This window comes from Chelonoidis abingdonii, chromosome 20, assembly GCF_003597395.2.
Source record: "Chelonoidis abingdonii isolate Lonesome George chromosome 20, CheloAbing_2.0, whole genome shotgun sequence".
NCBI classification, from domain to species: Eukaryota; Metazoa; Chordata; order Testudines; family Testudinidae; genus Chelonoidis; species Chelonoidis abingdonii.
In genome coordinates, this window is record NC_133788.1 from 23,192,349 (window position 1) to 23,205,918 (window position 13,570).

A 13,570-nucleotide genomic window follows, 5' to 3' on the forward strand; every position below is an offset into this window, starting at 1 on the left:
AGGATATGGATAGAGATATATAAAATCATGAGTGATGTGGAGAAAGTGATAAGCAAAATTATTTCTATATTCCCATAATACAAGAATAGGGTCACCAAATGAAATTAATAGGTGCAGTTTAAAACAAATAAAAAGAAGTTCTTCTTCATACAGCGCCCAGTCAACTTGTGGAACTCCTTGCCTGAGGAGGTTGTGAGTGGGACTATAACAATGTTTAAAAGGGAACTGGATAAATTCATGGTGGCTAAGTCCATAAATGGCTATTAGCCAGGAAGAGTAAAGAATGGTGTCCCTAGCCTCTGTTCATCAGAGGATGGAGATGGATGGCATGAGAGAGATCACTTGATCATTGCCTGTTAGGTTCACTCCCTCTGGGCCACCTGGCATTGGCCACTGTCGGTGGACAGATACTGGGCTAGATGGACCTTTGGTCTGACCCGGTACAGCCGTTCTTATGGAAGTGAAAGGTTAATGGAGCATTGGCTCTGCCGTGCCTGTGAATGGCACACAGCACTGTGCTGGTGGCTAAGTCCTGGACCAGATCGGGTGCTCAGAGTTTTCCTGCCAGTTAGGCACCGATGGGGACATGCTTGCAGGTGCTCTTTTATGCCTGAATCTTTTCAGAGTCTGGCCAGCAAGTTTGCAAGCAGCCCCCTCCTGGCTTCCTGCTGGAAATGAAGGTCCCTGGTTCATTCTGGTCTCCTTCCCCTGCGCCTCCACAGATCGCTGCCAAGGTGGCCGCTCCGCTGGCTAAAGTGGACGAGATTGTTATTCTCAGTGGTGACAATAACAAGGTGACGTCCGAGCTGAGCCGCCTGCTGGCTGAGATACCTGCGTCTGTGCATGCCCTCACTGGTGTCGATCTGTCCAAGGTGAGCTGGGACCGGCGGGGCTATCACTTGGAGAGCTGAGGCTTCTTTCCACTTCAGGGGACCTGCCCTTAGCTCTCATTGGGGTTTGTTACATATCCGCAGCACCGGTTAGAAACTCCTTTGATGCCAACCCTCCCCATGCCCTCTGCATGTTGTCGGACTGAGGAAGCTCTCCACTGCTCTGACCATCGTTGCTGGGGGTCACCATGCAGAGTTGGTGGCCCTACCCTCCTGGCCAAGTCCTGGCTGCAGTTTCTGGAAGGGAAGGAGGGAGATCCCTTCCCATGACATGATGTGGGGGCAGGGCGGGGGCTTTCAGTGCGCCTTGCACCTCTCAAAGCTCAAACCATCCTTGATGTCTTCCCCTCTCCCGGAAGGCTCTTTCTCTCCATCATCCCCAGCCTTTGTTCCGGCTGCAGAGTCTCAGCCCAAGAGCCTGGTGCTGGCTCCCCGCCTTCTGTGTCCACTGAAACACTCCTAAGCGCTTCTCTCTTCCTATCCTGCAGATCCCCCTGATCCAGAAAGCCACGGGAGCCCAGGCATGAGGCTGGCCAGTCCAAAGCTAGTGAAGACAACCCCCTGTTATGCACTCTTACATCAACTGCCTTTAACACTTGGGAAATCCTTTTATATCAAAGACAATTGGAAGTTCATTTTTAAGCTCTGGTGCCTTATTTTGTAGGACCAGAATGATGCATGTTAAATTGGCCTTTTTTTCTTAAGGGGAATTTATTTTGTAAGTTTAATTGTGTGTTGTATTAGTCTGGAATGTCGATTTGAATCCTTGGTTATAATTGGCAGCTTGTCTGGTCTTGCGATCTTGGTGCCTTGAAGTTCTCTGTCCTCTGTTTGGAGCTCAGGGGCAGAGAGGCCGAGAGGGGTGAGCTGGAAGCCCGGGGGCTCAGGGAACATCCACTGGGGCAGTGAGGAGCGTAGATGAAGGGGCTTGCAAACTTCTTCCTTAGGGCAGAAGCCTGTTTCTGCAGTGCTCCCAGTGCGTGGAGCTGCTGGAAGAGAACCCTGAGCAGGACATCTTGTCTGCCTGAGTTACAAATGCGATCTAGCGAGTCCCACGTCCTTACACTCACAACTGCTTTTGTGGTCACCTGCTGGCTGGCCTCCCCTGTACGTTCCCCCCAGGGCACGCAGAGTATAGCAAGACTGCACTGAGCCAAGCCCTCAGGCCCATGCTGAGTTCTGAAGGCCCTGTCCAGGCTGGGGGTTGAGAGAGGAGCCACCCTCTGACTTCTTAGCCAATGCATGAGTCCTGTCAGAGCCTGCCAAGATCAGTCCAGCCTGTTGCCATGCCATGCTGCAGCATATGTGGGACTTTATCCAGGGGCCACAGTTCCTCCACTGCTGGATTCAGGCTCAAAATGTAGCTGCTGAGGGGGCTACAGTGATGCTCTCTGGCAGATCTCTGCTCAGGGCCTTGGGCCAAGTTCGGGATGAGCACTGCCCTGGGACCACCCCTTTCTCTCCTGGCTTCTGCCCACAGTGCACAGTGGCGTGGCTAGTACAGGTGCTCTGGAGACAGGCTCTCTGGTGTGTCAGGCAGCTCCCTGCCCCAGTGAGGAGACTGCTTGCAGCCCCACCAGTCAGCAGCATGAGGCCAGTCTCCTCTCCCAGGTGCGTTGCAGACTCTACCCTGTCACCGGGAGAAGAAACTGCTCCAGGGGAAGCCAGCTGCCGTTATGGAAGGGCCATGGGAGTCATGGCTCCGTTGGCTCCCTTTTGTACACACAGCTCCGAATGGCTTCTCGCAGCAGCATTGCCAGTCCTGCTAGCACTTGGCCGGCAAGGCCCAGCCCAGGCACTGCAGCGGGCAGTGTAGCCTCTTGGCTTCCTTCAGCTGGGCCTGCAGAGGTGCTGGGCTGCAGAGTGCTTGATCTGGCTGGAGCTGTGCATGCTGAGGCTGGGGAGCAGCCAGGGGGCCGTTGTTAAAGTGCCAACCTGCTATCCATTAGCACGCCCACTGGCGGAGGTGCAACAGGGACTGGCAGCGTAGGCACAGCCAGGGGGCCTGAGGAGGGATCTGGGCGTGGTGGGGCTGTAATCCCTCACCCAGGTGGGAGGGTCCCGGAGCTGTAATCCAAATGCTGCCTGATTGTAGTTTGTTTAATTTTGTTGAGCACGTGGCCCAGAGTCCTAGCTCCATCTCCCGTGCTCTCCCTGCCATTCCCCCCGTGTCCCATAGCTGTCGTCATCTTGGGCTGTGTAGCAATGTGAAATGAGGCTGTGTAGCAGCCTTTCCTGTCCCTCGGTGTGACTGATCCCGCTGCTGTAGGTGCTTAGCTGTGCCCACGGGCACTCTGCTGCTGCCAAAGTATCTTCTCCTGCCAGTGGTAGCCAAGGCTTTCCTCTTTGCCTCTCTTGCCAGCTCCTCTTCCCCTGGGCACAGTGGTGTGTGGGTCGCTCCCCCCAGCAGGAGGGCCTCACGCCAGGGCTCCCGGTGCTGTTTGACCTGCCTCAGGCTTGTCTCGGTGGTTTTACAGCCAGCTTTCCATACTGAAGGTGGGTGCAGCAGTGCCCAGTGCACTTCTCTGCGTTAGCCCCCCTGTGGAGTCAGTGCTGGGGGAAATCCCTCCGGCGGAGTGGGGCAGGGCTGAGGCCAGAGCCTATGCAGCACGGTGTGCTGGTCTGAGGGCCAGGTGGTTGTGGTTGCAGTGAGTGTTCACTCACCGGTGGAATTGATCTAAGTTATAGGGACCATCCGGGAAGCTTCACAGGCCCAAAGAGGGGAGCTGTGCCTGGCATTAGGCCTTGAAAACACTCTGACCTCCAGTCTCTCACTTGACTGGGTTAGCAAGGACACAGGCACCACGGCTGGCGGGCAAAGGTGCCAAGCCCATCAGTGTAACAATAAAGCTGCTGGTGGTGGTGAACTGGGGCGCCTAAGACCTAATGCCCACAGGGCCGGTGCCCATTCTCCCCCTGCCCTCAGTCCTCCCCTGCTGCTCTGCTCCTGGAGCCTGCAGTGTGAATCCTGTGCTGAAATACAGTGCCTGGGTTTGTGACAACCCCTGGCACACGGGCTCCAGTTTCTTTCCTTGCCAAAGTCAGACTCCCCAGGTCTGCAGAGGAGAAAGTTTACTGCTCCCTGCAACCTGTTTGTTACATTTCTTCCTCCTCCCTGCCCCGGCTGGGTCAGCCCAAGGGGCTCTGGCTGTCTTGTGCGTCCTGTGGAAGGTCCTCCCTCCAGAGCAAACCTGCTGCTTTGATGACGAATGTGCCCTGGTTTCCCAGCACCTGGTTCATTCCTCAACACTGGTCTGGCCATGGGGCGGCTGGTGAAAACCTGTCCGAGTTGTGTGCGCTCTGGCAGGCTGCTCCCCACCTCCCCGCAGCTGGGAGGGCACCTCCCTCTTGGGGAGCTGAGCGGGGAGTTCAAGGATGTGACCGGAGTGTAATGTAGAGCTGAAACTGGGTCTGGCAGGATTTCCGTGGGGAAACACAAGGAGTGAAGGAATCTCTGGCCTCCTGGGGCTTCTCCCAGGGCTGACACTAGCTCTGCGTCCAGTGGGGAGGAGGAGCTGGCTGGACAACAGGAGGGGAAGGGATGGTTTTAAATGCTGGCTTGCACATATGCCCCAGACACACTACTCTGTATATCTGGAACTAGCTTGTTGCAGTGGCAGGCCAGGAGCTGACTGTTCTGTAAAGGCTGTTCATATCTGCATGTAAATTGTGCATGCCATCGTTCTGCTGACATGTTACATACTGTATAATAAAGAGGCAGCGTGACCATGCTGCACTGGCTTGTCAGTCATGCCCTGCTCTGACTCCTTCCTTCTCTGTCGCAAGGCAGGCTCGACTTCCCCTCAGTGCCCCCAGCAGGTGGAGGGCAGGGTCTGCTTGTCCTGTGCCTCCCATTGAGCCCCACAGCCGCTGCCAGAGTCAGCTGGAGGAGCAGGCGGACACAGGCAGGTTGTAGGGGCTGACCTGGCAGGCAGCATTCAAAGGGCCAGCCTTGCCCTGAGAACTGCCCTCATCCCAAGTCTGCTCTGGGACCCACAACTCTACAGCTGGGCCAGGACACACACTCTCTCTCTCTCTCTCATCAGGCCCAGGTAGGCAGCCACAGGCTTCTTGCCAAGTTTGCCTGCAGGGTAGCACTATCTGTGCCAAGCTGGGATCCCAGCCTGGTACCAGCTGCTGGTAGGTGGCAGAAGGAAGCCACTGTTACTGAGTGCATCACTGCACCAAAGGGGCCCCCGCTCACATTTCGCCTCCAAGGTGACCACCTTGGCCTGCGTCGCAGAGTCCATGGCAGAGATGAGGAGAATCCTGCCGCCCTTGGGCCTGGTCCCTGCACTGACCACTCAGCCATACTGCCCTCTGTGGCCAAGAGGATTTACCAGGCTCCTGCCAGCAAGCTCATCTTCCCTAGGTGAGTCAGGCAGCGGAGTCTGAGTCCAGGGGTAGCATCCCACAGCTCCACCTGCTCCAGGCTGGCGGTGCTGCCTGCTGCCCAAAGGGTAGTTAGTCCCTGCCCCAGGCAGTGCTGCCCAAGCTCTGAAACCACCCAGAGCCTGACATGGGGCCAGTGTCTAGAGCTGCCAGAGGGCTGTAACAGCAGGGACGTCAGCCCTGCAGCTGGGGCAGGCTGGCAGGAGCCCATTGCACAGCACGCTCTGGCCTGTTCTGGGCTCTAGCACATGGACACGGGGTCTGCCCCACGCTGCTCTCTGCATCAGCGCAGCCTGGCCACAGCACATGCTGGAACCTGCTGGCTAAAGTTGAGGGTAGCTGCCACCTGTTCCGTGCTAACAAATTAGATGCAATCTGTGGGCTCTTGGCTGGGCAAATGTGCATCCAGCTGTAGTGTCTCAGCCACCTACCATCTGTCTGACCTGAGCCTCAGTCACATTAGCCCTTCCTGGGAACACAACCTCAACCCCTCTAGAAACTGGGTTTTAAGCGAGTCCCTGGTGCTGTACATGGGACTGGGGCAGCAGCGCTTGTTGTTCGCTTACACTTCCTGCTCAGGCTGTGCCATCTGCAGGCTCTGGGCCCCGCAGTACCCAGCTAAAGGAGCAGTATGTGGCAATCAAATCTAAAACCAGTAAGTGTGTTTCTGGTTTTCCATCCCTGCCCATTGTAGCTACTGCTCTGCCCCTCAGGTCGTGGGTCCTGGCTGGCCCTGCCTGTCCCTGCAGCTCACAATGGACGCTTCGCTTGGCCAGGGCATCCCAATCCTGCTAGCCATGAAGTAATGCCTGTGAAGAAGAAACCCCGGAGCAGGGCAGGCTGGGCCACCCTTCTCCCTCAGCCAGGACAGGAATATTACAGGCATGGGGTCAGGGTTGAGAGGTTTGGGAGAGGGAGGAAGAGCCCGGGCTTGGATAGCAGGGGCTGGAGGCTGGGAGTGAGGGGCACTAGCAGAGCTGTGTGTGGGGATATCAGCCTTCTTACAAAACCTCTCCGAGGCTTAGGAGGTAAGGACAAAACTTGGCTGCTGCTTGGAAGCCAAGCCATCTGTTGAGCAAAGATCCGTGTGTCTGGCAGCTCCCTGAACGAGGGACCCTGTGCAGACAAACAGCTGAACAGTGTGCGTCTGTCTGACGCCTGTGAAGCTGCAGATAGTGCAGGGTGGGGACAGTTAAAAACTTCCTGCAGTCCGAGCACAGGCTGAGAGCTGGAGGATCCCTTATCTATGAGTGAACACATCCAGGGAGCAGGGCGTGTGTGCAGGCCGGGTCCTGGGGTACTGCACCAGAGCCCCAAGCCCCTCTGGCTGCATCACCACTGGCAGCAGGTCTCTTCCCCACCCTGCCTTGTCCTAGCTCTGGCACTGCAGTGCAGGGCCCAGCACGGCCTAGTGGAATTAATAGGCAGCAGTTTTAATACAACAAGTGGAAGTGTTTTTGTCTCCCAATGCATAGTCAGCCTGTGGATCTTGTTGCCAGGGGATGTTGTGAAGGCCAAAACTATAACAGGTCCAAAAGGAATTAGATAAGTTCCTGGAGGATGGTCCATCAATGGCTATTGGCCAAGATGCTCAGTGACACAACCCCATGCTCTGCGTGTCCCTAAATCTGACGCCAGAACCTGGGACTGGATGACATGGGATAGGTCACTCAGTAATTGCCCTGTTTTGTTCTTTTCCTCTGAAACATCTGGTGCCAGCCGCTGTTAGAAGACAGGCTGCTGGGCTCGCTGGACCATGGGTCTGACCTGAGGAATTAACACAGAGAGGGGTGGGGGGCTCATTTCTTTGCAGATTGAATTGGGGAGGTCAGTAAATCATCAGGTTAAAACAAAATGTTTGTGCTAAATAAAATAAATAGGTCAGTAGGCTAAAAACCCAAACTGTCTCAGCCAGCTCCAACAGGGAGAACACCCAGGAAACTCTTTAGTTGTTTTTGTTCTTTAGTTTATATTAAAGTTTTACAAATGTAATGATGAGGAAAAGAGGAAGTGGAACCATAAACAGCGCATGCAGCACAGGAAGTGGTTTAAGCCAGTCCAAAACTGTGTAATGCAATGGACAGTAAATGCAATAAAATGTGTCATGTATATTTTCCAAAATGCTTTGTGTAACTTTGAAGCTGTAATGAACCCTGCATCCGAACCCCCCGTGTTTGTCTAATCAACTCAGCATAGAACTGTTGAATGCCAAATAAAGTGTGTCAGAAGCAAGAAGCCTGCCAAACAATCAGTGGGACCACTGGATGATTGAGGCGCTAAAGGAAGACAAGGCCATTGCAGAGAAGCAAAATGAATTCTGTGTGTCCATCTTCACTACAGCGAATGTGAGGGCAATTTTCCATGTGAGTCCTTGTGATGGAGTAGGGACTGTCTGTGTGGGGAACGGGAAAGCAGGGGATGTCTGTAGGTGAGGGACAGGTAGTCAGGTTGTAATGTGAGCCGGCAGGGGGGAGGGGGAGCTGCTGGGCGGGGAGAAGGAAACAAAGGGTTTTGGGAGTGGGCCGGAGAGGAGAGGGCAGGACCAGTTTGGTTTGGGCTATGGGGAGGAATTCAGGGGATCCTAGCTGGGATCCAAGCACCCTGAACCCCGCGAGAAGGACTCAGTGGAGTGGGTCGGAGTGTGCCTGCAAGCTCTGCTGTAACCTGTGTTCCTGCTGTCCAATAAACCTTCTGTTTTACGGCTGGATAAAAGTCACTGTGGGTCCCAGGAAGAGGGGTGCACGAAGCCAGACTCCGTGACAAACTTGGTGCGAGCGGCGGGAGATACTGCACCCCCCGACGGCGCTTCCTGCAGTAAGGTGACTGGGGAGCAGTAAAACGAAGGGGTGATTAACCCCTGGAGTGTGTGCCCAGTGAGAAGGACTTTGCAGTAACAGGTCCCCGGGGATTGCAGCGAGCGGTCCCGGGCGAGGGCGGAAGGAGTCTATGCAGCTCGACCGCTGGCATAGAGGTGGTGACCTCAGAAAGGCTGGCTGCACTAGGTGGTCCCCGGAAACCGTGGGGAGCGGCGAGAGCACCCCGACCTGTGAGTGGCCAGCAGGAATGTACGCCAAGCGCAGCAAGTGTGACCCTGCGGAGCTGTGCAAGCAGAGGGGCCTGCGCACAGGGAGACTGACGAAAGGACCAAGCTGATTGCAGCTGGAGGAGGAGACCGGAAACCCTGTCTCTGAGGAAAGCAAGCAGGCAGATTGCAGCGCAGTCACCAGTGTCTGTCCCCCCCGGGAGTGGTCAGACGGCGGATGAGGGCTTCCCGAGACCCCCCTTTTGCCTAGCCCTAGAGGGCTAAGGGCGGGGAGGAGACCCAGCGAATGCCGAAGGCACCGTGACCCCCGGCCGGCAGGGATCCCTGGCAGCGAAGCTCACCCCACAGCAGGGAAATCCTCCGCGGCGACGCTCGACAGCTGTGAGCAGCCGTGGCTGGAAGAGAAAGAAGTTGAGACGGTGAGGAGCTCGAGTTAAAGAGGCAAGAGCTGGAGAAGTGAACCAGCGAAGGTGAACCAGCGTAAACATGAGAACCAGCGTAAACATAAACATAGAGCTGGAGGAGAAGGAGAACCAGCGTAAACATGAGGCTGGAGGAGACTAGGAGAAAACCAGCGTAAACATGAGCTGGAGGAGAAGGAGAAACAGCGTAAACACGAGCTGCCAAGCTGGCCCAGCTGAGGAGCGTGAGGCCCGGCTGCGGTGAGTGAGGGGGACCCAAGCCTACACCGAACTTTGATAAGCGCTTGCTCCCGGCGTAAGGAGGGGGAGGACATAGATACCTTCCTGACGGCCTTTGAGAATGCCTGCGAGCTTGCAAGGGGTTGGCCCTGCAGACAGGATCTTCAGTTCTCACCCCTTACCTGGACTCCACGGCGTCGTCCAGTGAGTGTCACAGCGACTGAAAGGGCGAGGCGGGGACTAACGAACTGTTCAAACAGAGCACGCTGCTCCGCGAGTTTGGGCTGACACTCCTGAGATGTGTACACGGAAAAGGGTTCCGGAGTCAGCGTAAAACCCGTGAGATCACATATCTACAACTGTCAACCGGGAGCGCAGGGGTATGCCGACAAGTGGGACAGCTGGGCCCAAACTAAAGAGGACTTGCTGACTGTTCTTACTGGAGCACCTGTATGAAGCAGTGCCCGTCCGACCTGAGGCTGTGTTGAGGAAACCAGAGCCGGAGAACCCGCAGCACGCAGGCCAGCTTGCCGACCAATTTAGTGGACAGTCGGGACAGGATGCAGGCAGAGGAGTCTCGAAGAGAAGCCCTGCTCAGCGCAGAGAGAGAGTCATCATGGACCTCCAGCGGGGGCCTATGGAGAACCCCCCACAAAGGAACATCCTAGTGTCAGGTCCTCGACCCATTCCAGGGAACCCACGAGACATGGCTGGCTATCTGAATAGTGGCCACGAGGCCACATACCGGGCCCAGTCCCCAAGCTCAAGGAGACAGGACCAAGCAGACCACAACCCGCAGAGGGTGGACTGGGTAAAACCCAATCGTAAGATGGCTACCCTCCACCGAAAAGGCCTGGCAACATACCACCTATGAAGGAGAGGCGAGCGTCCCCAGGTCAGCTCCTCTGGGCTGGAAGCGCCAGCTTCCCGGTTCTAGTTTACCGGGTCGGCGCGGCTGCCCCATCGGGAGAGTGCATTGTTCCCTGGAGTAGATGGGAAGAGGTCCTGATGTGTACCTGGACACGGGCAGAGGTGACGCTTGCCCGGCCCGAGATGGCTGTGGCTACAGATCGGGTGAAGTGCCCGACACCTCCTGACCTTGAAATGGCGCGTGGGCGGGACCCCATATCAAGGTGCCCGTGGCAAAAGAGTGCATCTCGAAAGTGGGGGGCCAAGGAGGCCCAAGGATGTGGGTTACACCCTTAGACTTGCCCCCACCACCGGGGGGGGACGTGGTTAATGGATTGAGGGACCTATGAGGACTGGCCTAGTAGCATCAGAGTGCCCTGTCGTGACTCTTAGTCAGAGTCGACGCAAAGTGCACTGCACCCTGACAAGGGGAAGTACTCAGGGCCTCGAGTTGCAGGAACCCTAACCTGGGGCGTGGAGCGTCCAGGGCAGGACTCAGAGAGGCTGCGACTCAGGCCAAGCCAGCAAGAGACGAGCTTGTGCCCCATCCCATGTCCCAGCTGCTGGTTCCAGCGGAGTTGCAGAAGATCCCTCCTTGCGGAAGCGCCAGGACCAGGCTGACGCTTAGTGCGAACAGACCCTGAGGAGAGTGCAAGGAGAGGTATCCTGTGGGAGAAGGGTTTCCATGTACCGAAATGGCGCTCCCCAGGGACGTAGACATCATGGGAAGATCAGGAGGCAGCTGTGTTCCCCAGAAGTTTCCGCCACAAGCTGCTGTACCTGAGCCATGACTCCCTCTCGCAGACACCAGGGAAGTCCGCGCACACAGGCAAGAGGCTGCTACAGAACTTTACTGCCTGGGGTCTTTACCCAGGTCCGACAGTACTGCAATCCTGTATCCCTGCAGAGGTGGGGAAGGCCCAGGACAAGAGGAAACAGCCTTGAGCCTTTAACCATCATAGAAACACTTTCCAGAAGGTGGCAATGTGACATAGTGGGGACCTCTCAGCAAGATGACCGTCAGGGAAAAAATAATCTGGTGGTGCGTGGGATTTTTGCCGACTCGCTACCCCGAGCGGTGCCTGGCCTTGTCCTCTCTATCCGAAGCAGATACAGTGTGCACAGATGCCGCTTGACTGACGATTTTCAGCGGGTGGGTTCCCAAGACGTTCTTAACGGATCAGGGTCCAACTTCATGTCGACCCTTGCTCCGTCTTATGCAGAAATGTGGGGTGCAGCAAAACTGGGCCTCAGCGTATACCCCCAGTCCAACGCGCTGAGTGGAAGTTCAACGGACGCCTAAGAAATGATGATTGCTAAAAAAACACAAAATTTATAGAACCCCAGCAGACCGCAGGATGGGACAAATACTTACCTCACCTGCCTGTCGCCCGTACAGGGACGGTACCCCCAGGAGTCTACCCAGGTTCCGCGATCTTCGACACTTGTGTATAGGAAGAGCGAGTAAAAAGGGGTGGGCCCCCCCCTGACTGATGAGAGATGAAATGGGAGGGAGAAGGCCACTCCCGAGGGCACGAGTTCAGTGTGGAGTATGTCCTGACCCTCGGGAATGACTGCCGAAGATCATGGGCTGGCCCAGGACAGAACATCTGGCCCAGCCCAGAGCAAGCAGAAGGTCTGGTATGGATCCCACCCGCACGGCCACGGAGGCCCGAGCCCTTTGCACGGGCGATCAAGAAGGCTGATTGGTTCTTCATCCCGTCGTGAGAAAAACAAACTCCAGGCCGCCTGGGAAGGCCCTTCAAGGTCTATCAAGCAAACTGGAATGAGGGAATACCTATGTGGTGGAGCTGTCAAACACACAGCAACATCACCGCGGGTAGTAATAACCATGCTGCTAATGATGAAACCATAACTATGACAGGGGAATGTGGCCGTGTTGGCCAGACGTGACTGTGGACACCTGGGCAGGTGCCAGGAGATGACCCTTTGTGGATCTCTTCTCCTGGGACAAAAGCTGGTCACCCCCCTGAGGCAATTCCCCCTCTCTCTAGATCAGCTTACCAGCCACGGCAACAGCACATGCTGAGATCAGGGACTAGGTGCTCAGCATCGACTGTACCGACAGTCCTTGTTTCCAACCAGCCCCTGCACGCACTAATTTGATGTACCACAACATCCAGGTGAGGAGACTGGGCCACAATTCCCCTTAATAAAAGACTGCTCCCTTTCGGGCATCACATGGTAAAAATAAAACTCGCCAGGATCTGGAAGACGAGGAGTCATGACATGCTGCTCATTGGGGTGATCCACAGCAGTCTTCCAGATCCCTTGGCCTCGCCATGCCGTGCTGGTCCCCAAGAAGGATGGGGTCAATTCGTTTCTGTGCGACTATCGAAGCTCAATGCCCATGCACCGTATCTATGCATACCCCAATGCCAGGCCTGACGAGCTCCTAGACAAGACTGGGAGCGTTGCTGCTCGGTACCTCACCACCAGGATCTTACAAGGGCAACTGCAGCAGTGCCGCTGGACGCAGAGATGCCAGGCTGAAATCGGGGCCTCTGTATCACCCTGTCATGGGCTTCTACGAGTTTTCAGCACCACTGCCCTGTTGCTCAAGGGCGCCACCACCTTCAGCGCCTGTGTATCACTACTGAGGGGGATTGAGAGTTTTGCCGAGTGCCTATATGACGACATCTGCGTCTTTCAGCCAGACCTGGGAGGACCAGTTTGTCCCAGGTTACCCAAGTCCTGAAGCCGAATTCGGACGAGCTGGGTTAGACCGTAAAGCCTGAGAAGTGCAAAGTGGAGGATGGCTGAAGTATGCTTACCTGGCGCATCGGCGTTGCTGGGCGCGGCTGCCTGAACCAGAACCGCCAACGGTGCGAGGTGAGTCAGGAGACTGGCCTGCTCCCCAAACCAAGAAGCAGTCCAGGCTTTATTGAATGCCGGGATACTATCGAAGGTCTCTCGTGCCCCACCTTTACGCACGCATAGCCAGGCCCATTCACTTGAACTGTGTCAATAAGCGGGACAGCCAGACAAATGTAATCTGGACCGAGCCGTGCCAGAGGCTTTTCCGGACGCTGAAGGGCAGGCTCTGGTCAGCTGGACCCAGTTACTGGTGTAACCCAGATTTTGACGAAACCTTTATGAGTGATCCTACTCGACGCCTCCGACATGCGACTGAGGGCTTCTTTTCATGCAGCAGAGGCATGAAATAGGGGAGAGGACACCCCATTCGATGTACGCTGAGTAAGAAGCTGCTTACCGCCGGGAGCCAAAACTACCGGCCACTCGAGAAGGAATGCCTTGCCTTGTGTGGCCCTTAGATAAGCTAGGAGCCAATATCTCTTTGGGCAGACCTTCACGTGGCGATGTAAACATACCAGAAAAAACCCCCCAAACTCTCCCCTGACCTGGCTTGCCAGCAGTGAAGGAGCCAACGCCAGCTTCCTGCAGGTGGAGCCTGCTCCTGCCAGGACTATGACATGGACGTAGTCCATGTGAAGGAAGTGCCAACCTCCGAGTAGCGACGCGTTGTCCCGGAGAGGAGCCCATGAACTTCCCGAGTCCACGGCAGAGACCCCGCTCATTCCAGTTCCGCGAGGCGGGAGAGTTGTATGGCAGTAGGGACTGTCTTGTGGGGAACGGAGAAGACAGTGGATGTCTGTTAGGTGCAGGGACACGGTAGTCAGTTGTGTAAAGCTGACCGGCAGGGGGAGCGGGAG

At 56.0% G+C, this 13,570-nt stretch overlaps 1 protein-coding gene and 1 long non-coding RNA gene across 6 annotated transcripts in view; one reads left to right on the top strand and one right to left on the bottom strand.

The window, feature by feature from the left end:
• Nucleotides 1-4,637, top strand: part of FLOT2 (flotillin 2) — a 35,176-nt gene extending 30,539 nt beyond the window's left edge. For all 5 annotated transcript variants that reach the window (XM_032788733.2, XM_075059556.1, XM_032788731.2 and 2 more), the window contains 2 exons: nucleotides 723-872; nucleotides 1,379-4,637. In XM_032788733.2, coding sequence (XP_032644624.1) covers nucleotides 723-872; nucleotides 1,379-1,417 — 189 coding nt within the window. In that variant the 3' untranslated portion in view covers nucleotides 1,418-4,637. The remainder of the gene's footprint in view (nucleotides 1-722; nucleotides 873-1,378) is intronic.
• LOC142045790 (uncharacterized) overlaps nucleotides 1-13,570 on the bottom strand; it is a 30,111-nt gene that overhangs the window by 9,830 nt on the left and 6,711 nt on the right. The window lies entirely within an intron of this gene.